At 44.5% G+C, this 26,071-nt stretch overlaps 1 protein-coding gene across 1 annotated transcript in view; it reads right to left on the reverse strand.

Annotated features, from left to right (window-relative positions):
• Positions 1-26,071, reverse strand: part of LOC8038693 (thrombospondin type-1 domain-containing protein 7A) — a 287,547-nt gene that overhangs the window by 126,196 nt on the left and 135,280 nt on the right. The window contains exons 22-25 of the mRNA XM_042294639.1: positions 14,648-14,806; positions 13,973-14,072; positions 12,550-12,648; positions 6,948-7,028 (exon numbers count right to left, since the gene is read on the reverse strand). Coding sequence (XP_042150573.1) covers positions 6,948-7,028; positions 12,550-12,648; positions 13,973-14,072; positions 14,648-14,806 — 439 coding nt within the window. The remainder of the gene's footprint in view (positions 1-6,947; positions 7,029-12,549; positions 12,649-13,972; positions 14,073-14,647; positions 14,807-26,071) is intronic.

Here is a 26,071-nt window from a genome sequence, read left to right on the forward strand (position 1 = left end):
TGATTTCTCGAATCTTTCGCAATTTTGGGGGGCAGTGAGATTGTTGCTCTGAAGTTCCATCTTTGTGGAATCGGTATGTACGGAGTTAGGAAACTTGGCGATGGCAAAAGGCATTGTGAAATCTCAAGCTTTCTGTCATATAATTCTTTTTTTTTCTTTCCCCTTTTTTTTTTTTTGGGGGGGGGGGGGGGGGGCTTTGAAGGTATTTTCGCTTTGTCATTCCCTTAGTTCCCTCCGTGAATTGCAGCAATTAGTATTTTCAGGTTTTTTTTTTTTTTTTTTTGGCAAAGTTCAGGTTCCGAATTTCGCAGTGTAGAATCATCCCCATAACTTTAATCATAACAAATCTATCTTCCTCTCTCTCTCTATTTATCCGTCTTTTTCTCTGGGTTTATCTTTTGTTTTGCTGATAAACCTTGATTATAAAGACCCAAGATAAATTGAATTAAACGTTGACGTCACCTATCAAAATTGGGAATGAGCCCCAATTCAACACTGTTAATTATCACATCAATACTCATTTTCATTGCGTTAACGTGTATGCTTCAGAATAATAAAAAATATATATACGTGTTGGCTTATGTGAAGTCAGCGTCTCTTTCATTTTTTGTCTTTCACTATTTCAGATGTTGAAAAAACACTGCGACTGGGACAAGGACAAAAAGACGAAGGGAACACAAGACAAGCGCTGCTCTCTTCGTCTTTTTGTCCTCGTCTCAGTCACGCTGTTTTTTCAACATGAACTTTTACCAACTTGCCAAGTTATATATCCTGATCAGTATTTAAAAGTGCTAACGCCAAAATATAGGCAATCTCTCTTTTTTTTTTTTTTTGTCTCTAAACTAACTTTTATTAAATAATAAAATAAAATCATAGGCAGTTCAATACTCGTTTCTGACAATTCTGTTTTAAAATTATTTCCTCCGATCCCCTTACGTAGGCTTTTTTTTTTCGGTGTGAAGCAATACTGGACTTGCGATTTGATGTCAATATCATGAGGATAAAAATAAAATAAAAGAATGTGTAATGTACACATTTCAGTTAATAAACGATATAAAACTGTACATTTTTTTTATTTCCAGAGGAAATGTTTGTAATAAGCATTTAAATTTCACGTGATATATTTGCACTCTAAAAAAACGGGTATCACCTTACACCCTTTTGTCCCATATAATACACCCCAAAACTTTATTTCGACGTACAGCACCTTATGGTAAAACAGTCGGCACCAAATTTTACCAGGGGCTTGATAACGGTGCGATATAACTTATTAAATTGCTAAAGTACGTATCAAAGACCAAAGAAAGAAAACACGGAGCTTTTTCAGTACGGCCAAGAAAACAACGCTAATCTTTTTTGTAGTCAATAAAACGTACATCAGCTATCTTAATAAGTTGTACCACACGGCTATCAAGCCCCTCGTAAACTTTGAGGTCGCCTGTTCGATTATCGGGCGCTGTACGTCGAATTGAAATTTTGGGGTGGATGATATGGGACAAGGGGTGTAATAATACACCTTTTTTTCTGAGAGTGTAGGGGAACAACGGCTTTGTCCACCCTTCAGTGGAAGGGTCAATAAAGGCCAATTCCCAATTGGGATTCGTTAACCTAACTAACAGCGCGTATTTTTTTATTTTTTTTTTTACGTTAATTTACGTTTATAAAATTTTGTGATTATTTTTGTTCGGGTTGCTTAGAGAAAAAAATATGCATAATGGAAGTTCAGAAATTGAATTTTTCGTTTTTCTATTTGTTACTTTCATTGTCTGAATTATATCCTATTAAACTTTCTAGATTCTTGGGGGCTACCGTTTTTTTTTTCACAATAAGCCTTAGTTGGTTCTCCTAAGTTTTGCAGCCAACTAACTCGACATTGATATGGTTTGTTTTCTGTTTCGTCATCATATTTGTTTATTTACTTGTTTTGTGTTTACTCTATTTTTTAATGTATTTGTTTAATTTCTTATTCCTTTTGTTATTTCTTTCTTATAGTTAAACGTAATTTACAATGAAGAATTTCTTAATAAAACGTTTGCATTTTTGTTCATAGTTTGTCTCTTATATACGACTTACTTCATTACGTGTAATACACCTGGAGTACGGCATCCCGTCATAAAAAAAAACTAATGTGAATGAGCACAACGCGTATTTTAATTCTCAGCTGAATATAAACGAAAACGAAAAAAAAAATGAAAACTTGATGGTGCTACAAAAAGAAGGTGACGTAAAAAATGAACATCTCCGTTATACGATTTACCATAATTTATGCTGCAAATGTTTACACGAATCATATTATTTTGCTTTAAGATCAAAATAAAAATCGCCTGCCGTGATTCATATTTATTTCTATTTGCGTTCTGAATTGGCTGTAGCTCATTTCAAGAATGTCTCGCTGACTCTGAGGTCAACTGTGGTTGTCCAGTCGTTCCTACTCCGTTGCTCAGCCTTCGCTGAAGGCTGAGCTTCCGCAAAAGTGCGCCTTATCATTCCAAATTCCATCTATTTAAATTAAATGCGATATATAAACTAGTTTATTAATATCATAAATTAAAGGTGCCCTAAGGATGTTTCTGAGCTCGCCAATCTCTTGCGATAAGTCAGACTGCGGGCTCTAAGCATCCGAGAAATTCTTAAATCATGACGATGCGCGGCCGACTTCCATATTAAAGAGAAAGCAATCAAAGATCTTCGGCAAAGGGAGGCGCATTGTGCCGGCCGCCAGGACGGCATGTGGCCAATGAAAACGCGACGTTTGGTGGTGATTGCGAACGCTGTTATTACAAAACGTGTATGCATTGGTAGATGATGGAGGAAAGTAAGAGTTATAAAAAAGTTCTAATTTTTCGCTAAGGGGGTACATAATACTGAAATAATCGTCTCAAAAACAGTAAACTATTGCTGCATTTTTTTTTATTTTTTTTTTTTCCGCGGGAGTACTTTGTTTGGGCGTCAGTTCTCGAGCTCGCGCTCGGTGGTTGAATTGTAGTCCGGGCTGTATGGGCGACGAGCCGCACGTATTCGAGATATCACTCCGCGGTTCCACCGGTCAGAGGCGCGAGCATTTTTTGCTCGCTATATATTGGCTGACAGTGGTCCTGGTTTTGGAACATGCTCCTCTCATCGCCGGAGATCACCTCGGTGTGTTTTGATACTTGGTTGCTATTTTAATAGGGAAATCAACCGCGTATCGTTATGATTTAGAAATATCTAGGACACTTAGAGCCAGCTGAGTGAGTTTTAGCTATAATTAGGCTATAGGAGAAACGTCTTTAGGGCACCTTTAGGATCCTAGACCGAGAACGTAGCAGTTATCGTGACTAATCACAGCAACGAACATCCGGCATGCTCGGCACGATATTCAGTCAAGTACTCTCATACCCCCGTTCCTTTACAAAATATCATTTTTAGACGAAAACGTAAAAAAAAAAAAAGAACTCTTCAAGATCAGTGGCAGCCGCACAAGTAAATAACTGAAATAGGTGAAACAAGATAGAAAATATGTGAGAGCACTCAGAGACGGCCGTCTACCTGGCGGTTCGCTTTTTCCACATAAGTAGGGCTAACGAGGCGGAGCACCCTCTACAGGAGACCGGAGCTAGTTTCACCGACGTCGGGGAGGCGAGGATCGGGAGACTCCCAAGTGGGGGATGCCTTTGATGTCTGCTTCCCCCTGCACCCGAGGCAGAACACGGAGCCTGCTCATGTTAAGAGGAGGCATTAGGTAGAGAGCCCAAGGGAAGGAGTGGAGTGCCCACTATTCCCCGGGGCTGTACTCACGAAAGGACGCGAGTTGTTTCCGAGTATTAAGAACAGATTCCCATTTTTAACGATTTTGTTGTTCATATTACGCCGCATCGGCCAAAGGGTCATTCTCGTAGAAGGGGAATGAGTTATTATCTTTCGTTTTTTGTAGGAAATAAATACGGCACGCGCACGTTGATGAACAGAAATGTTAATATTTCCTTCCAGGAAACACGATGATATGTAAGATCACATAGCGAGGGAAAATGCTCAATAATCATGAAGTAACAAGATATTCTCCGGGAAATCTGGCAAAAAAGAAGAAAAACTTGTTAATGATATTTGATGCCGTCATCTTGAGGTTCATTTTTTTTGTTTTTATTGATTCGCACAGGCCACCACGTCTCGAGATAATTAAAACGCTCACAAATTACTCGATGTTTCGTTTTAGTGTACTAAGGATCCGTAATTGTTCCGTTTCTGTCTAAGGCTAGATTAATGGCCTAAAAATGAGAAAATAATGCGCGCCATCAATAAAAAAATAGAGACCGTAAATGTTTTGGTGATATTCTGCAGTTTGTCTAACATTTTATTTGACGTTGTTTAATATTCCTTCACTATTCTGCAAAACTAAAGTGGAACGGAAACTTCTGCTATAATTCCTTGTAATTAAACTCATAATGATCAAAATCTGTGTGTTAGAACTAAAGACATTATTGAGAAGAGAGACTTATAGACGCTTTCAGGGAGTTAATTACTCAAGCTGCCACCAGTCGGCGCGCCCTTCGAGCGCTTTCCGGGCCGCCATAGCCGACCTTCAGTTTCTCGCCGTTGCTCCGCGTTGTGTGCGGCAGCGGCCACCACCGGAGCTTTGTTTTCGTGTTCTTTTACATTTCACGTTGAAATTGTGTGTTTTCTTTAGGTAATTTCGATATTTCGGGAGTTTATTTAATTATGTGATATCTATATTTCAACATAGCTCTCGTATTGTCTTACTTATGGAATGGAATCGGTCAGAGAATGGATCAAAGATACAAGATTGTGGCCTAGGCTTCAGAGACCATGTAAGTTCATCACATTCTTTCGTTTTCGGCGCTAGTTTCAAGGGTTTCACATTAAAATTTCGAATATGCAATTTCATTCGCTTGAGTGGAGCTCTACCATATCTATATATATATATATATATAGTAGCTCATTCGACGTCATATTCAGTAGTCGTTAACTTTTCTTTTTATTTTCTTTAGAATCAAAATTATACGCGCAACACACTCATTCTCTTTTTTATGCACCGCACAAAACAGGAGTCAAAGTTGGCTCTATGCTGCTTTATTGCGCTTTCCTTCCTTGACTTCCTTCTGCTGCCTTGGCAGATTTAATATCCGCCGGCATAACAGATGCATTCTAGCGTTATGTTTTCATTTTTTATTTCCTTCAGGCTTTGTGAATTCTGGACGATAGAGGATGTATGCCTCTATACTACACCGTGCTCTATAGCCAGGAAAGCGTACGGGTTGACTTCAAATCACAATCAAGAGAAATACGCAGCGAACTGGCTCTATTAGAAGAAAAACAACCACAGCCGTTTTTTTTAAATCTATTAGGTAAAGTCGTTTGGCTATTCATTTTATAGAAACAAAATTTAAAAAAAACTTAATTGTAGTGATGCATTTTCAAATGTGTGTTTGTGAAATCGAAAGATTCTCGACAGAATTAAATATTAAAAAAACATATTTTCCATAAAGGAAACATATCATGCTCTGCAGCAGTAATAAAAACAAAAAGATTTCTTTTTTTTTCACGATACTTCACACCAAAAAAGCGATAATTGAAAAACGACTCCCAGGTTGTTTTTTTTTTTAATTTGTTTACTATGTTGATTATACCTTTAACTGAGTAACTTAAGTCTCGACTCATTCCTGTAACGTTAGCACGTTTTTGGGGAAGCTAATTTTCTGTCCATTTCTACCCTAAAAATATAGGTACCACGAGTATCTGAAGAAGGTTCGTTTTCGAAGAAAAATAATACTGATACTATACGATTTCAAATCTAGTAGCACGGTTAATTTATTAATCTATGGATCTTGTTTCTTCATGCATCTGCTTTGATTTAAATAAACGTTCTACTTGACTGCCGAGTGTCAACTCCTAATGTCAATTTGTCTTTAGTAATAAAAATATATGCCATTTAATGATGATACGCTTTCTGTGTTTCAGTTAATGACATTAGTCGAAATATATTTGAATACAATACTACCAGAATGCGCAATGGAGTTTAGTGATTTACGTCGTATTACTTGGTGTATGTAAGTAAAATATGTTATTATAATAAATCGCAAGTATCCTAAGTTATGTGTTATTTTCTTCCGTAGTGATTAGGCCATGTAAAGAAAAAACGTGGAAATAAATCATAACTCTCGTTTTATTGAACTAAATTAAACTTGAGTTGTTTAGACTAAGCCTCTTGTTTCTTATGACAGTTAGAATATTTTAAATTCGGCTTCCTTTATAGACAAATTGGCAACGTAAGGCAAATTCCAAGTCCAAAAATTTACAAAATACATTTTTGTGACGCGACATTTTAGAATTATTTTAATATGTAAAGTAGTTATGAGCCTACTCTACCAACTAAATATAAAGTACAAAATTGTCTGAGTTCAAAACGGCACTAGACTATGCACACCGTAATTTCTTTATGATTCGTATTCATACAAGCTTCTGCGGTTAGCGCTGCTTGGCACTGTCATTTTCGGTAATGCAAGCGCGAATTTTCATTTAGTTTTCCGTTATCGCGCTAATTTCTGTCTCATTCCATCGAGCTACAATATAGAGCAGTAAGTTAACTATTGTAAGAAATGCGGTATATGCCCGAAGTTGTCTAAGCATATTTTTATTAATATTTATAGTGCCGCACTGCGCACTATTGTACTGCATCGTTTACAGTTACCTAAAAGTTTAAAGCTAACACAAAGAAGAGACGAGAACGAACATGTCCGTCCTCGTTGTTTTGTGTTTATTTTTCATATTCTTAGTAGCTACGTCAACAAGTTCGTCGAATTCTTCGTACTCTACCGTATAGTAACCTATTATATTATTAGACATTTCTCGTTCAGTTTTTTTTAATCTCCCGAGCGACCAGTTTTTCTGAACGAAATAGGATCGAATGATAACTTAGCATATGTTTGCTATTTTGAGTGGCTAAACATTACCTTCGACGACGACTCCATCCGACCTGAAGCACTTGAGAACTCCGCTGACCACCTTCCACGCAAAAGTCAGGCACACGCCGTCTGCGAGAGAAAAACAGAAAAAATGAACAGGTTCCGGACACCGTCCCCGGAACTTGCCACCCCCTTCCCTCAGTCAGATATGATTACGAATGTTGTAACGTTTACATAGTCTGATAGGGTAAACTAAAATAGATTTATATGCGTGCCTTTTCTAGACATTATTATGGAGTGTACGGCTCTCCAGTTATTTTTAAACATATAACGGAAGCGTCGACCCGCAAGACGGTCAACGCCTAATCGCGGGCTGGTACGGCGATACGACTGATAATGAGCACTTGCCGACAAGAAACGCGTTAATCTGCTAGCATCTTTGGCTATAGTCGCGACACCCCGACTTCCTCCAACCCCAGCCGATGCTGCGATTCAAGGGAGCCGATGGAGCGGAACCGAAAATGCATTATCACGTTGCTCGTCGCTTTTGTTCGTTTTCTATTAGGACTGCACCGATCACGAGCAGTGAATGCGCGGCGATCCTGCGCTTTTTTACGACGCAGCTGTTTATGGCTAGGGGTCCCCGGATTTTTCGTGTGCAGTGACTAAAAGCTCTACGCTTGCACCGCCGTACGCGCCGCACGTGCACGCCTTCCCCCTTTAAAATATTTTAAGTAAATCACCAAAATAAAGCGCTGACGAACGCGCGTGCATGGTTGCATTTCAGACTTTTGCTTTAGAACATTTACTGTGTGACATTATTTCCTGCATTCTCCTTGATGATTGGCTAATTTAGCAATAGGTCTATTCAGTAGACTAGATATCAATAGGAGCCATTTTCAAGCTCAGAAGACTCACAACTAGATAATAAATGTTTTTCAAAAATGTGCCACTGTGCAACCCGCGTCCGCCATATCTACGCTCGCACCGCCCTCTTGCTGTCGTCCTAGTAAGTGCTTGCGTGTCTAGTTTTCTTCCCTTCCGCTCTCCCGGGGTAGCCGTCCCGTCGCGCGTGTCTACTTTCCGCCAGGTGGCAGTCCCGTTGCGCGTGTCTACTTTCCTCCGGCTCCTCGGGGCGGGTCTGTGTCGTGTATTTAACAGCTTCGCTAGTCATCCCCCCCTACACAGACAGGAATGGCTCATGATTTTTTTTTTATTTTGCGCGTATACGTTTAGCCGGCGATGGTACACCCAGAAAAGAAGAACACTTTTTTTTCGCGTCGTGATTGGCTTCATCGAAACGTAAGGTCGGCTGCGATCGGAGTTTAAGTAAGACTGAGTATAAGGGGGTGAGAAGGAGAGGGAGGAGTTCCGAGTTGTCCCGCCTCCGGCGCGAGTTTTCTCCCTTCGACGATGATTCAGCTTCGCGGGAGCCCCTAGCGCGTGCGTGCAGCCGAAGCACGGCAAGAAGGCACGGAGCGCGTGCTGAAGGCCGGGCGTTTGAAAGATATGCCATTCTCAGGCCCTTCCGCTGACTGCGCGCAGCCCCTGCGGCAGATATATTTGCCGACAGATAAGGAACCGGGCTTGGGTGTTCTCGCCAGACGAACCTAGCAGGCTACGCTCGTGCATGAACGAGCTTTCTCCGCATCCGCTCGCTTATTTATTTTCAAGTTTTCTCACGTTGCCTCATTTTTCGGCGATATACGGCTCTGAGCGGCCCACCCATGGGCGCTCCCGCGATATTTAAAAAATAAAATATCGGGGAACTCCACATTCTGTCATAGGCCGACCGACTGTGAAAAATTAAAAGTAGATAATCCACAGTTAGTCTCAACAAATAAACTGTATTTTAACGAAATTATTTGGTTCAGTTTCCTTTCCTAACGAATGATCGAAATAATATTTGTCCGAAAAGAATGCGTCAAAATATGGTGGTAAAATTTTTTTTTCTACTGCCGCATTATTTTGCGCAATAAGCGCTTTATATTGAGAATTAAAACCAAATCCCCCGATCAGCCAAAAATGCCCTTCCCGTCTTGTGGTAGCCGTTTGCAAGCTCACGTCGTTGTCCGAGAAATATGGTGCGCGGTAAAAACTCACATTTGCGAAACGAAGCAACATTTAAAGACGTTTCAAAATTCTGCGGGTGTATTGGGGCAAGATTTATTTCCTTTAAAACGAAACTTAAGAACGAAAGTAGCCCAATAATGTTATTATGAAGACCCTGTTTTGAGATGTGTCCGCATTACCGGTCACCCCCTCACCGACGGGAGATCGAAATGGGAAGCTTTGTGATATATTGTGCGGTGCAAGAGCATTTCTGCGTTGCAAGGAGGCGCGGCGCCCTCTTCAGCGCTCGCGTTCAATAAGAAAACTGTGAGCAAATTATCCACAAAATTATGTGTAACATTGCATTATTTGGTGAATGATTAGATATATATGATACAATGACTCATTATATCTCATAATACGTATAGCCCACTTTTATTTCTGAGTGTTTGACCCAAGCTATCGGACACCAATTCAGTTTCTTGTCTGTTTCCAATATTTTTTTTTTTGCATGGGTGTATTGAATATTGGAAACCAAGTAATTGATTAAAGCTCCTCTCCGACTTATACTAGAAGGCTCGCTAGCGTTCAGGAAATTTTGTTTTTTCATATATATATAAAGTAAGCGGTCAACGTTAGCATTCACTTGCAATCATGTCTTAGACAAACAAACGTTCAACACCGACGCTTATGCGAATCGCTCCTGCAAGCCTATAGGTGATTGCGGGCGTAGGCGTTGATGTTTGTCCCCGTTTCCCACTTGACAGAGCACTCTCAAAATTTTGAAGTAGTCGCATGCCCAGAAGAATTTTTTGAACGAGATTAGTTGCACGCCCGCCTCGCCAAGGCTCCTTACTATTCATAATGACTCTGCTGAGCGCCCGCGCCGCTCTGGCCAAAGGTGTTGAAAGCGACAAATTACGTGTGACGCAACTCAGTAGCCGTACGAAAGCGATTTGAACACTTTAAGTCAAGCTATAACATAGCGACATACTTGTGTAGGTCGTGTCGTATTCCTAGTCCCAGTGTCGATTATTGGAAATAATTTGCAGCGCAGTTCCGTTAAATCATTAAAAAACAACCTATTAGCCCCACCCCAAGCCCAGTTTACCATAGCCAGATTGTGTAAATAAAGAGTAAAGTCACGAGTCAAATAAAGGCGTAGGTAAATATGTTTGCAACTACTGTATTCGAAGTGCTAATTCTCAAAGCTACGACTTCATCGCCTACCTTGGAAATCCCCTTACTATTCTGGGAGTATCGGAACAACATAAAAAAGCGTTATTTGGAAGTTCTATAACGCACTCACAAACGTCGTCTTCTTTCCTCTTTATAAGAGGGCAACATTTCTAATAATTGTGCCCCGTCTTTTTTCAGCGCCCAAGGAGTATTTCCAATGCATCCCGTATGTCCATCTATTTATAAATGCGACATTTTAAACGCGATGTTATTTAGTCGTGTGCATTGCACTGCTACACGTTCGTTCACGCTTGTTGTGGCGAAAACCATTATCGTACCGTGCCGAGGAAATTGTATTTTCGGAGTACCGGCACTTCAGAGACATCTAGAAACTTCGTCGGAAACCAGCGTTCCGAGCAAAAGGTTTCGCCACGCGCTAAAAGAGGGCGCCACAATACAGGCGTAGGTTGGACAGAGCGCATCGATGCTTCTTTTTTCTTTTTTTTTTTATTATTCTGTTTCAGAACGGGGAGGCACGCCGCGACCACGCGTTCTACAAAACCGAATTAAGTTAAACGCTTAAACAAGCCCAGGAACGTATTTTTGAAGCCGCGAAGCACAAAAAAAATATTAATAAGCCACGAAACAATTGGGGAAAAATGAGTCGGACGTCATCAATCACCCCAACAAGACGCGTGTGACTAAAAGTATATAGATCTAGACTCGATTCAGTATCGTTTCCCCTCCCAACATTATATCCGGCTGAGTATGACCGATGACATTCGCATTTATTTCCCCTAACGTCCACAGGGAGCGAAGAGGTAGACAGAGTGATGACGTAGACAGAACAGAAAAAAAAAAAAGCGAAAGAATATCAAGTGAGCTTCCACACCGTCGTTTGACTCGCTGAGGTGAGCGGCAGCCTGTGTCCACAAAATGTCGGTTCAGAGTAAAGAACCCGCTGTCAAAGTTACCTAGCAACGAGGCTTAGCGGTTATTTAAAAAAAAAAAAGTATACTGAAAAACTTGGGAGGTGGCCTCCGGTAAGCTCGAGTTTTATAAAAAGATCCGGGAAAAGTACTTAATCCCCGCTGGCCAAAAGCGTCCCATTATTCCTCGGCTCACCACTCCCTCTATTTTAAGCCCCTTGATACCCCTGTTGTGTAGTGTTCTTGAGCCGGAGGTTTATGGCCAGATTAGGAGAGCGTTAGCGACGAAGAGAATGACTGCGGCTCGTGATAATATGACAGAAATTTAATTCGACTCGGTCGAAAGAAGGTGGTCCGCAGACATTTTATTACCGTTAGGAGCACGCCACTATTGATCGTTTTCTAGACCACAAGTGGTGATCTTTTAATAAATACGGGTATGTAGGAATTCCAATAATGTCATGTAGTTCTATGTCTAGAAATATTTTCGCCAGAGCTTAAGAACTTCTCGTCGAACGTTCATTTTAAAATTTTTGGTCAGCTGTCCAAGCATTTGTAGGAAGAGAAAAACACAAGTGCCAGAGCAACATAAAAGGCGATCTACTCTGCGGCAAAATGGATGCTATTAACGAAGTAGAGTAAGTACTCAATATCTTTAGATGATCAATAAAATGATTCTTCATGCTGTGTTCCAGGCAATTTATCTCAAAATCCTTCTTTAATATTAAAACTTGTATAAACAATCACGCTTTGTTTAACTGAAAGAAAAATGTGGAACGTACTAAACGCAAATGTTGATTCAGTATGTCACAGGGCAGCGAACCATGACGAAGCGTCTCCCATTTTACGTTTGTACAGTGTCTGGAAGTTTTTTTTGTTTCTTTTTTCTCCTAACATTTTTTATCTTGATGATGTGGTATTGGAATAGGATACTGCAAATATTAGCACAAGTTTAAATGATACAAAATTGAAGCACACTGGCATCCTTGGAATGTATAGGTTAATATTGCTTTACCGTACTCAATTGGCAGTTTGATCATTTATTATCGCAGCCACAAATCGACCAAACACACGTGTTCGAAAGACCTGCATGCAGAAATTGGAGAGCAAAAGCCACCTGGATATCGTTAATATATTTTTCTTATTAAATAAATAACGCCACGGCATTGTGCAACGTAATATTAATAATTTATGCCAGGACTTAATTAGGTACTTAATTAAGCCTGAAAATACGTCATATACGGACGTATTTAGTCATTTTTAATAAATTCCCAGAATGCCGGTCGCCCCTTTGTTATTATAAGTCAATAACGGTATTGGTGTTTCTTGGTTGAGACCAAAAGAATAAAATATTCTTTTATCGCTTTATATATAAGCCCATAACAACCATAGCAGTATATTATTTTTTCACCTATATTTACGTCCCATAAGAGAACTATTCCTTTTAAAACTTACCAGAAAAAATAATACCGTGAAAAATAAATACTTACTCCAGCATGGTCGGCTTTGCAGCATTTCAGTTGGACAGAATCGACGGTTCCCAGGCTTTCCATCCGCTATGAGACCCCGCGATCGAGTTTGTAGTCCAACTGGAAAGGACATCAGTTTCACAAAAATATTATGCTTTTGATGCAGCCTTCTTGCCAAGCTCTAAGAAACGCTTATGCGGATTCCCTGCAACGTATACAAAACTCTAAATATCCGATATAAAGCTAAAACAAAAACCAACTAGAAAACCGTTATTAGAAATGTGTGGACTGCACTGAAATAGTGTTAGGTGAAACATCACAGGGAATATTTTGTAGCATATATTGCGCGCACTGAATCAGAGTTTTTACGTAGAACTAATTGTCAACTAAGCTTTCTTAAAAAAGTATTTTGAGTTCTTCCCAGCGGTGCAGACACGCTCGAAATTTGAAGTCTAAGTAGTTTTGAAAAGTACGATAGCTCGATGATAATTAAGCCTTATTGGACCGTAATTGTTATTGAACTTTAGGCATCATTTGATCTCCAAGCTGCGGGCAGGCTTGTAAAAACATTATCTTCGAATTTCGTTTCGAGAAAATCAACGAAGTATTGTACAATATTCTGCATAGGCATTAGTTACAAAAAAAAAATAAGTATATTTTAACAAATTATTAACGTTTGGAGACCCCATGTATGAATAAGAATCTCAAAAGGCGTCTACATAATTGTCAATTCTTAATATGCATTATCATCGTCGACTCACTGCTTGGAGTTTGAAAGAGCATGTAAAGAAATTAATAAAAGTTCGCATTACTCAATGTGATTAGATAATTTTCTGTCTTGCCAGTCAGCAAACGTTAGGAATAAAACCAAAAGATGTGATAGCATATACTTATTACAAAGAAATGCTCAAAAATCGTCTAAAACTATTTGCCACGAACTCCCCCCCCCCTCTCCCAATGCATTCGCAGAGCCGATCACTGCACCCTCAGGTATTTCGCTCAGTGATAAGGAAACAAAAACATTTTACCGAGATGTCATGTATGGAATCTTGCAGCTAGTTTGATAATTTGAATTTTTCCGCTCACATAAGTGTAACGTCGCACACTCTGATTTTTGGTCGAAAAGACTACTTTATTTCTTCTCTCACTATTTGCCGAGTAACTTCGATACTTAATGAGGTTCTCTATTCACTGTACGAGAAAGCACACGCAGGGCCACTTTTTGCGAAGAAATAATTGAAGTCACAAGAAGGATTTAACAAGGGTCCTGCACAACATGCAGGATTGTAACAATATCGCTTTTAAGTTTTGAGATGAACGCTTCATCCAGGAAAGAAGCCCATTTCCAGGCATGAAACATTCACCACATCAAGTCTTGCTATTAATTTCTTGACTTGTCAGCGACTTTAACATGTAACAGGTAGCTTAAGCAGAGACCACTCACGGATTTCACCGGAGTCGCAGTTTCGGTTGCATGCAGACCACTCAGACCACGGAAATAATGAACAGCCATGGGGGCACTTGACGTAACAGTCTTCAACAGTCTGCAATGAACAATACAAGTTCCTAAGGGATTTAGAGCCGTATTCTCTGAATATTAAATACATAGTAGGTGTAAGTAACGCGACATCATCATTACGATACATATGTATTATATATTTTATCTTTCATACGGCGCTATTGGAATCTAATGCAATTTACGGCTTATATAGCCTTACTAACCAGTGCCTTGGAATGGAGATATGATATGCATGCAGAATTGTGGAGACGTCAGCAAAGGTTTATTGGTATTGTCTTTCATAGCTTGAATTGTAATAAAGCCGAAGTTGTAACTAATTAAATTCTCGACTTTCTTACCAAGAACTTCACTAGGCTACAGTTGGAGGAAGCGGATAAAAAAAAACATACATTCCAAATATTCAGCTCTATGAATAGTCAGACGTAGCAAACAATTCGGTGAAATGTTAGAAATTTTCAGTTTGTCTTTACAATGAAACTTCTGTAAAGCAAATTATTTTTGATCGTGACAAAGCATTTATTTTTTGTTCATTACTTTTGCTTATTTTTATAAGCTTTACAAAACTGTGACAGGAAATAGGTGTCAGCATAGCCGACTTACGTGGACATCATTCCCAATGGTCAGCCAGTCAAGTCCGAGGATCGCAGTGACAGACGATGTGAAGTTCACAAGATGGCAAAACTGGTCGTCCACAACGGTGCCATCAGATCTTTGACAGGTCACGACCCTCTTCCTCGTACCAAATCCACAGTCTGCGCCCTGCAATAGACCATCGAACTCGAATCAAAATACCTGCACTCACAAAGACAAGTTTCTACTTCTGGACACTGGTAGCCTGCTGCTAACAAGATTGGTTCATGTTGTATGTCAGGCTATATCATTCGAGGAATAAACATAAAGATGCGCCATGACTTACCTTCGGATGTTTTTTTATTCACACTGTGAACACTAAAAAATATTATGCCATAAAGTAGACTCGTATTAAAAATATGAGTCTACTTTCAGAAGTTCCTGTGTACATACTGCACAGTAAAACTTTCGAAAGAAAAACTGATTGGGTATTTATTAAATCTAGACCGCCAACAAGAAAGGGGATCGATGGTATGCTGCAATAGTAATGCAGGTTGAGTGACAAAGAAGATGGACTTCAATGTACCGATAAGAAGGGCCCGACATTCCTCGCATTTTTGGCACTCAATAAGCTGATCAAAGAAAGCCTAAACATTAGTGTTTCCAAGTACGGCGCGCATGCAAGGTTGAACTTCAGAAAATATGCACCCCAAAAATAGCCTGCAAAAATAAAAAAAACTACTGCGACCTACGATTAGGAAGGAACGATTCGACTTACAAATGAACACCCTTTATGGCTAGTCGTAATGATGCTTTTGTAGAACTCCTCACATGATGCAGCCAGATAACTAAGAACTGACACAGTCGCGCCGATGCAACATTTAGATCTACATGGCAAAAATGCCGCGATGGCATCCGATTTTAACAAGGAATTTCGTGCGTGATTAAAGCAGTCAGACAGCCCCAGTAAAAGTTCCTTTTTTGGTTCTTTGTTCTTCCTTCGTGCTTCTCTGATGATGATGGTCCTCGGCGTCTTCTGTTGGTGCCGCCAAGTCCAGGAGCCGTTAGGTGGTTGTAGTTTTCCAAGGTGTTTATTAGTCCGAATTATTACTGACTCTGTACCTCGTTACAAAAAGTCAGGGACCCGGCATCATTGCTGCGCGCCTCCAAGTCTGCGTGCGCGCCCAGCTCATACGCCAAAATCGTCCTTCTCTCGCCCGGGGCTTTGTAGGAAAGGTCCTTCTCTCCCTCTGGCCAGGACCGACAAATAATTTTAAAACAGAAGAAGATCAAGTGGTATACACCTGTCCAATAAACTTCCGACAGTAAATATAATACCCCGTCAGTTCTCCAACCGCCAGAACCGAATTCCTCGTCTAATCGGCCCGTGCATTGTTCGCCGCCTGGCTGGCGCCTGAGCGCCGACTGCCCGGATCGGGTAACACGCGCGCTCCGAAAACTCGGGCGGACGGCGTCGGGAGCAAAAACAAATAATAAAAGTACACACACCCGCCGGCGAAGCAGCCGCAACATGCACACTATTTACCCCGGCCTTACACCTCACTGTACAGAGTAAAATTCACAAAAGGGCCGCGTGACTACAAAAGGAAACAAAATTTAGTCTTCTCGGCAGTACATGCGCTGCGCAAAGAATAAAGAGCAAACAAAGTGGCTTGAACAAAAGTGTTTTGACAGTCGTGCCTTGGAACGTTTGTAAAATGTACGAACAAAACAAAGCCTAGCAAAGAAAATAAACACATCACTTGCTGAACAAGTCCCAGCAGCTAGTTTCACCGCCATTCTTCCAGCTCTGAGGTGGGTAAATCACCTCCTCACTCTACGGGCAAGGGGGAACGTTCGCGCACACCTCAGGCGACGTGGCTCCAGGATTATCGCTAGTGCCCCAATTACAGTTCCGAAGTCGTGAGAGCGCATCGGCATTGCCGTGACACGCACCCTTCCAGTGAGTCACGGACACGTCATACCTCTGCAAGGCGAGCGCCCATCTCGCAAGCTTTGCGCCATGCGGCGGGCTACACGTGAGGTAGCTTAGGGGATTATGGTATGACACAGGGATCGGCAGTATTTCAAATACAAGTATTTGAAATACCTATTTCAGATACATTGTGTATTTTTCATTTGTATTTAATTACAAATCGAGTAATGTATTTGACGTGTGTATTTCAATACTAAAACTTGGGCATTTCAAATACAATTGCAATTAAATACTATTTTGTGGGCGAAAATACATCCCTCAAATTTATTGTCACTGTCCAGAGAAGGAAGAAAACTACGTTCTGCACCGAATGCAGTGTCTCTCAATCAAGCACAAGCGTTTAGTGACTTTGTGATTACGGTGCTAGTCCAGGGCAAGAATAGTGACGAAATCGACGTTCATAGGCAGACTGGCTAAATAAGTGCCTGTGACAACTTGTGATGCTTTCCAACCTGATTTCCATCCATATTTTTGCCTGGTCATTCTAAATGCGCGGTTCGTCCAGATTCTCCACAACTGGTGCGAGTTACAACAATAAAACATTCTCTAGCTAGTGCTGCGCGTCTTGGTCGTCTCGGTTCTCTGTTCATCTATACCAAAATGTAATCGACAAAAAAAGCCGCTTCAAACTCTGTACTTTTTCCACCAATTACGTCCAAGCTGATGACATGTTTTGTGATTATATTTGTATTACGTTACTAGAGCCTCGCACACTAACTCCCGAGGGTGCGATGCAATATTAAAGATACCCAGAAACCCGCTGCAGGTGTCCTGAAGTCGCTGACGCAAATTTTATAGGAATGTATTTGGAAAAGTATTTGGAGGAGACCAAATACATTTGGTTATATTTGCATCTTGTACTTAAATGCTTTTTTGGAAATGTAATTAAATTTGTAATTAAATATATTTTTGACGAAGTATTTTGTAGTTGTATTTCGGTACATATTTGCATGTATTTTGCTTATCCCTGGAGGAGACCAAATACATTTGGTTGTAATTGTATGTTGTGCTTAAATGCTTTTTTGGAAAAGTAATTAGATTTGTAATTAAATACTTTTTGACGAAGTATTTTGTATTTGTATTTCGATACATATTTGCATGCATTTTGCCCATGCCTGGTGTGACACAACATGAATGCGGGCTCCAAACAACCAGTAGTCGAACGTTTTTAGCGCCCATATTATGGCGAAAGCCTCGCGATCTATGGTCGACCAGCGGGTCTGGGTCGGGGTGAAGCGATGGCTGGCGAAAGCTATTGGTTTCTCTGCCCCATCCTCCCCGACTTGAGCAAGGCATGCACCGGCTGCCGTGGCAGACGCGTCGGGGAAGGGCCAGTATGGATCGCGAGGTTCTGGTGTGTACAGTGCTACCGCGTTGCAGAGGGAATCTTTCAGTTTAATTAACGCGTCCTCTGCCTCCTGCGGCCACGGGATCGGGTCAGGCACGCCGCGCCTCGTTAGTGTAGTGAGCGGAATAGCTATAGCTGCGTAGTTATTGTCATACTCGCGGTAGTATCCACAGAGTCCGAGCACACTTCTGAGTTCTTCCTTAGTTCGCGGCCTTTCCGAACCCCGCATTGCCGCCACTTTTTCTGGGTCAGGACTATGACACCCAGAACCGACCATGTGCCCCAGGAACCGGATTACACCCTGTGCCATTTGGCACTTCTCGGCGCTTACGTTCAGGCCCGCTGCCTGCAACAAACTAAAAATGATGTCCACATGTCTCACGTGTTCGTCCCATGTGCGAGAAAATATGCCGATGTCGTCTAAGTACGCGATGGCGTAGTCTCGGTGCGAGGACAGCAGCGTGTTCACCATTCGTTGGAAGGTGGCGGCGGCGTTCTTGAGCCCAAACGGCATCACCCGCCACGCGTTTTGCCCCTCGTGCGTGACGAACGCCATGAGGTGCTGGCTTTCGGGTGACATGGGCACCTGCCAATAACCGCGCCGGAGGTCCACTACCGTTATGAATTGTGCGTGCCCAACCTTGTAGAGGAGTTCCTGCGCGTTCGTTATGGGGAATGCATCGGAACGGGTCGCAGCGTTCAGTTTGCGGTGGTCCACGCACAGGCGGACGGTCCCATCCTTCTTGGAGACGGAAAGCACCGGATGCGCGAAGTCACTTTCTACGGTATAGGTGAGCCCTAACTCTAGGAGTTCGCTAATCTGTCGACTCACCTCCCCTCTTAGCACTTCCGGTACCCGGTAAGGATACGCTTTCTTAGGGTGGAAGCCTTCCTCCAGCTCAATCCGGTGTTCTCCCACGCTCGCTCTACCCGGTGTCCCGTCAAACAATGCTTCATGTTTCGAGAACACGTTTGCAACCGCCTCCCTAGCGTTCTCGTCCAGATGGGCCAGCTTCTCGGGGGCGAGATTCGTGCCGCCAGAGGAGGCTGGTCCCTTTCGGGGCGCATAGTCCACCTCACCGAAGTCTTCATCTTCGTGAAAAACGACACCGACGTGTCCAACCCTAGTGTAGTAAGGTCTGAGTAGGTTAGCATGCACTACCGTCGTCTCTTTACCCTCCCTCTCGACTCGGTAAGAGTTCTGTCTTTCGCGCCCAATAGCAGCTAACGGCCCTATCCACCTGGGCGCCATCTTACTTGCCCTGTCTGTGTCAAAACGTAGTACCTGATCCCCGACTTGGAATGTCTTGGCACGCTCAGTACGGTTGTACCTTTCTGCGTAGTTTCTCTGCTGCACACTAGCTGTTAGTCCGGCGACCTCAGCGACCATTTCCAGCCGCTCGCGCAGCTGTCGTAAGTACTTCGCAGGTTCTTCTCTCGACGTGTCGGGCACGCTTACGTCGCCTGCCCAGGTGAGCTGGAGTATCGCAAGCGGTCCGGTCGGGTTCCTGTCATAAAGCATTCGGAAGGGAGGGACCCCTGTCGTGTCGTGGGGCACTTCACGGTAGGCCCATAAGACGAACGAAACTAACCTGTCCCGCTTTCTGGAATCCCTCTCCATAACGTGAAACAGCATATTTTTCAGCACGCGGTTCCACCGTTCCACCGCTCCGTTGCTTTCTGGGTGATCTGGAGTGGAAAATCGCGGAGCGCATCCTAACCTTTCAAGCATCAACTATGTCAGCTCTGCTGTAAAGTTCGTCCCTTGGTCTGAGCAGATGACCTCGGGCACGCCGGTGCGAGAAAAAATTTCGAGAAGGGCGTCACACGTGGCCTTCGCTGTCAGAGAGCGTAAGCAAACGACCTCCGGCCAGCGTGTACAAAGATCCATCACGCACAAAGCTTACTTGTGGCCCCTTCCCGTCGGAGCGCCCATGGGACCAATGACGTCGACATTCACGACCTGGAAAGGATGATCTGGTCTTGTCAACGGAGTAAAGGGCACTCGACCCCCCCGTCTTCTCTCAGAACGAATCTGACATCCATGACATGTCTTGCAGTGTTCTGCAACGTCACGCTCGACTCCAGGCCAGTAAAAGCTGTATTTAATGCGGGTTTTTGTCCTTTTCGGTCCCAGATGGCCGCCCCACAGAGACTTGTGAGCCAGCTGCAGCACTTCCTCTCGTTTCGATCTCGGCAACACCAGCTGGTCCACTCTAGTTCCTGCGATCGAGTCTCTGTGATAAAGTAGCTCGTTCAAGAGGAACATGCCCCCTTTTCCCTTCCGCGCGTCCTCGTACGATTTCTTTAGACTCTGGTCCCCCCGTTGCTCATCGCGAAACACAACTCGGTGAGCCGCCGCGTCTCTAACATCGGCCACCTCGTAAGCGCCGTTCTGCTCCTCGTGCACGATCCGCAGCGCTGCAAGCGAAGGTCGTCTAGCCTTCCCCTTCTTCAGTAGCGGTGCCTTCGTTCCATACGATTGGGACCCCCAGGGTGACAGATGCGGTGTCATCTCGCCTGAAGTGCCCATCCTCTCCCAGAAGCTTCCAGCCTTCTCTTGTGAGTATACAATCTATCTCCGCGGTGAGATGATCTTTTAGTGCACATACCACGTGCACCGATGACACAGTGGCGCAGATGCAACATTTAGATCTACATAGCAAAAATGCCGCGATGGCATCCGATTTTAACAAGGAATTTCGTGCGTGCTTGAAGCAGTCAGACAGCCCCTTCCTCTAAAGGTTTACCAAATAACGATTTCTGTAGCGCACGTGGGTAGCCTAGGATAGGATCTAAGGTTTTTCAGAACTAAAAATGAAGTTGACGTTGCAACGATTATGACATGTGTCCTTTAAATACTATTTCGAGCATTACATGATAGACCTACGTATACTATTAAAACACTTAGCCTTAACTTCGTCATTAGCCGAGCTTGCACCTTAGACCGTAGAGTCATTAGGCCTATAATAAGTATAATCGCGAGAGGTTTCTTAGAGTGCTCTGCATCTTCGGTATTGCCCACGAATCAATGTGACTAAGGTACTTTGCAGTGCACTTATATAAAGAATCGCAATTTTCTATTCATTTTCCTGGCAAGCGCACGGCTCCATGCTTTTTAAATGCAGACTGCGCATGGGCACTGATACCTGCTCTTCAAACTTTGATAAAAAAAATCTATCCTGGTGCACTGCAAGGCAATGTACCTAGAAAGCTCTTTCGGTATTGCCACTTATTTAAGTCAGACATATTCACACTCAGCAGTATTTGCATATCATTAGGCATATTAGCTATTTCAAAGAAGCAGACGTCAAATGATTGCCGCCTCTCAGATTCAGTGCACTCACAATTATCTATTCGCGTAATTTTCTATGGTACCGGTACAGCACCAAGTATTGATCTACCTTTTATTATTCTACCAGAGAGAAAGGCGAGCGTCGTCGTGCTTGAAGAGACGTGTAGTCTCATTAACGAAACAAGGTGGGCGTGTTGCCGATTCCAGAACGCCATTTCCACCCCGGCTCTCGTCCTCTGAAGCACGCGCCGGGGAAACCCGAGCCGACATCTCCAGCAGCCCCAGCGCGGCGATGGGGGCTGGGGTGAGGGCAAGACGGGAGGAGGAAAGCGCCGGACGCGCGAAGAGTCGAACAAAGGAACTCGAACGGACAAGATCGCGGCGACGCCGACCTGAACAATGGCTGTGTTTAGCATATTTCCGTAATCGAATTGATCTAATATAGTTATTTTTGTTTTATTGGGAATTCCTTTAATTAGTATAGAACCACGCGCAGCTTCTGCCACAGAAACTATGGTGCCGAAACCCGGGAATGAACATCAAACGAGGTGAGCGGACTTGGTCTTTGTGACCGCATCACTGGAACGCTGTGAAAGAGCTGGGTGCGTGTTCGTGAACGGCAAACGATGGCGCGGCTTAAAGGAAAACGCGGAGTCAAAAGGGAGCAAACCACAAGGCTCATCAGCGAGGCGTCGGCGGGACTGGAGACAGCGGATCTGGCCACGGTGACTGCCTGGCGAGAACGAATCAGCACATGCAACCAGTCGCTTCGGTCTCTAAATGCGGAGATCGAGGACCAAGTGCCACTAGAGGAGCTCGTCGCGGAATACGCGACTGTATTCGAATACGACGACGACGCCACCCGAGTTCTAGCGCTGCTGGGCTGCAAGATTGCATCGCTACGACAAAAGGAACTGTCAACGCCGGCGCCTTTGAACGAGACCACATCGGCGACAGCTTGAGTACCTCCTCCCAACAGGACAAGCGGAGTGAAGCTCCCGAAGTTGCGACTCCTGACATTCAACGGATATGTCAGCGGTTGGCAGAGTTTTTGGGAACAATTCAGTGGTGCTGTTCACAACAACGACACCATCACACGATCGGAAAAGTTCCACTACCTTCGCACACTCGTCACCGGACCAGCTGCTGCCGCAATCGCAGGACTACAGGCCACGGCGGCCTGCTACGACGATGCCATCCACATCCTGACGCAGCGGTTCCGCGACAGGCACATAATTCAACAAGACCACCTGGCGAAGCTCCGATCTCTGCCGCCGGTGGCGTCCGCGAATGACACAAGTGGACTGAGGAGAATCTACGACCATGTGCAGACCAACATCCAAGGGCTAAGAGGTCTCGGCGTGGGATCGTCGAGTTACTGCACAATGATGTCGGACATTCTTCTCAGGACCCTGCCGAAGGAGATTGTGCTGGACTACCACAGGCGGCAGTCGGGCAACACCGCCTACAGGGCGTCCGGGACGTCGGAGAGAGATCCAACGTCGCCAAATACAACAGGACAAGACGCCGGCCGCTCGATCGACTCGCTCTCCTCTGCACGGACCTGTCCCTCGCCGCTGCAATCCGAAGATGCCGAAGGTGAGCTCGCCGAGATTCTTGGGTTTCTTCGTGTCGAGGTAGAGAGCAGGGAGAGAGCCGGAATTGCCGCAGAGACTCGCCACCCGAGGCAGACCCCAGCGCGTGAGGGCTACATTGAACGGCGGGGACACACGACGTGGCCAACCGCAGCTGTACTGAACACAAACGCAGTCGGCTGCTTTTTCTGCCGATCTGCAAAACATCAAACTGAGTCCTGCTCTGGCGACCTCGTACTTGAACAGAAGAAAAGGAGGTTGGCACGAGACATGAGGTGCTTCCGATGCACAACCAGAGGACACCGCGCCAAAGATTGCCGACGGAAGGTGAAGTGTGCGTCATGTGGAAGAAAGCATGCAAGCTCGATGTGTGACCCCAACTGGACCCCACCGAAGAGAGTTAACACCAATCTCAACACCACAAGCGTCGTTAACTCCAACGTTACGATGGACTTGGGTGTGCTTCTGCAGACTTTCCGAGCTTCCGCCGTAGGAGATCGTGCAACCAGCCACTTTCGGGGCGTCATCGACGGAGGAAGCCAGCGGACTTTCATACACACGGACGTCTCAAGAAAGCTAAATCTCCGAGTGATCGGTACTACGAACCTTCAGTTGAACACCTTCGGGGAAACATCGACACGCGCCCAACGACGCAGGCTGGTTGAGGTGCGCCTTCGCAGTCAGCATGACGGAAAAGAGTGTGTCCTCGAGGCTATCGAAGTACCTTTCATTTGCAACGACATCCTGCAAGTGCCGGTGGACCACGACTTCGTGAGAAGCATCGAGGCTGGCGGAGGACTCATCGCGGACATGACACTGACCCAAGGTACGGAGCTCCGACGTGGCATCAGTTTTCTTCTTGGATCGGACCAGCTTTGGAAGGTTACCCGAGGCGAGGTTCGTCGGTTCAGAGAGAATGAGAACATGGTTGCAATCGACACAATTTTCGGTTGGACCTTCCAGGGTCCGATTTTCTTGCACAGCACCCTGTCGGGTAGTACAAACACGGCAGTTTGCGTTCTGAAGATCAGCACGCGGGCGCACGACGAAAATGAGGCGACACTGCGTCGCTTTTGGGAGCTCGATAGCCTCGGAATTACGGATGAGCCGAAAACCAACAGCGAGGAACTGGAGGCTGTAAAACGCCAGTTTGAACGCACAATCACGAAGGTAGACGGACGTTATGAAGTTGCATTGCCGTGGGAAGAGACTGGACCAGACCTCCAAGACAATCGAGTCACGGCTCACAAACGACTGGAGGGGCTCCTTAAACGACTATCCCGCAACGAGCAGCTTCTTGATGTGTACGACCGATCCATCAGGAACTACATTCAATTCAATTCAATTAATATATTTACTCCCATTTGTACATATGGGTGACGGAGACAGGGAAAAAAGCTGCAAAATGTGCAGCTTGACAAAGCCCCTGCCCCCTATCGGCAGATCGGCAGACAGGAAACGTTAACAGAAACATTTTAAAGGCGAAAAAACAAAACAGGCACTTCTATGCAGGAAAAAAAAAGTTTAAAAGTTTGAAGTGGATTTTGTGCATATTGTTTTCTTATTTAGTGCATCATGATGGCAGGGCATGCGGAAAAGGTGCCCGAGCGGGCACCTCAAGCTGACACTCAACGAGTTTACTACATGCCACACCAGGCAGTAGTACGCAGCTGCTCCAGCACCACGAGACTCCGGATCGTGTTCGATGTGTCATCACATAGGCCGGGATGCAGCCCACTGAATGAACATCTGGAAAAGGACCCCAAGCTTAACGCCGACCTGGTGGGAATCTTGGTGCGATTCAGGCTATTTCAGGTCGCCATCACAGCTGACATTGAGAAGGCGTTTCTGCAGATAGGCGTTCGCACAGAGGACAGAGATGCTCTCCGATTCTTGTATTTCGAAACGAAGCCAACATCAGGAGCAGCAGCAAACATCGAAGAATGGAGAATGACCAGAGTGCCTTTCGGGACCACCTCAAGCCCCTTTCTATTGACCGCGACTCTAATGCACCACCTGGATAACGTGAAGGACCAACACAGGGAGACAGCTGATCGTTTGCGGAATGCGTTTTACGTGGACGACCTACTTATCGGAGCCTCCGACGTTGGTGAAGCCAGACAGATTCACGATGAGGCCAACGCAATCATGGCTGAAGCCGGAATGCGACTCCGCAAGTGGACGTCCAATGCTGCGGAACTACAGTGTGGATTGGATGAGACCGAGGAACCACAAGCATCCCAAGAACCAAGGAAGGTTCTCGGACTCGTGTGGCAGCACAACCAAGACAAATTGCTGATTCCCATGGAAGGAGTATTGCATTTCGTCAGCACTACAGCAAACACCAAGCGTTTTGTGCTACAGGCATCGGATCGAGTTTTCTACCCCCTGGGCCTTATCACTCCGTACATGATTCGGGTCAAGATCATATTTTAGCAGCTGTGGGAACGTGAAATCGGCTGGGATGCGGAGCTGCCTGACGACCTTTCCGAGCTGTGGCAGCGGTGGTGCATAGAACTGCCACTCTTGAAGGCTCTGGCCGTCGGCCGCTGCACCATGCAGTGCCCAGCAGAAGGCGCCAGATCGGTTCAACTTCACGTGTTTTGCGACGCAAGCTTACTCGCCTACGGGTCATGCCCAGCAGAAGGCGCCAGGTCGGTTCAACTTCATGTGTTTCGCGACGCAAGCTTACTCGCCTACGGGTCGTGCGCTACCTTCGAGTGGAGGGCGAAGACGGAGACACGTCTACATGCCTCGTGCTCGCGAAGTCACGAGTGGCGCCGCTCAAGCGACTGACACTCCCTTGTCTAGAACTAATGGGAACGGTGATTGGGACACGTCTTGCCCGCCATCTGAACGACACAATGAATCTCCAGATGAAGACGTTCTATCGGACGGATTCGACTATTGCACTACACTGAATTAGAGGACAAGCCTCAAAGTGGAAGCCGTTTGTAGGAAACAGGGTGAATGAGATTCAGTCCGCAAGCGACCCCGCAAGCTGGAACCACTGTCCTGGAAGTCAGAACCCAGCGGACATGCTGACGAGGGGAATTAGCGCCGAGACATTGATCGAAAGCGAACAGTGGTAGCAAGGGCCTGAGTGGCTTTCAACAGAACCTTGCATCTGGCCTAAGGGTCAGATATTCTACGACAGCATCCCAGATTTGCAAGAGGAGCGAAAGAAAGAACACCACGTGCTGCACACTGCAGAGGTGAA

Source organism: Ixodes scapularis, unplaced genomic scaffold (assembly GCF_016920785.2).
Source record: "Ixodes scapularis isolate PalLabHiFi unplaced genomic scaffold, ASM1692078v2 PGA_scaffold0__279_contigs__length_252992795, whole genome shotgun sequence".
Taxonomy (NCBI): Eukaryota; Metazoa; Arthropoda; class Arachnida; order Ixodida; family Ixodidae; genus Ixodes; species Ixodes scapularis.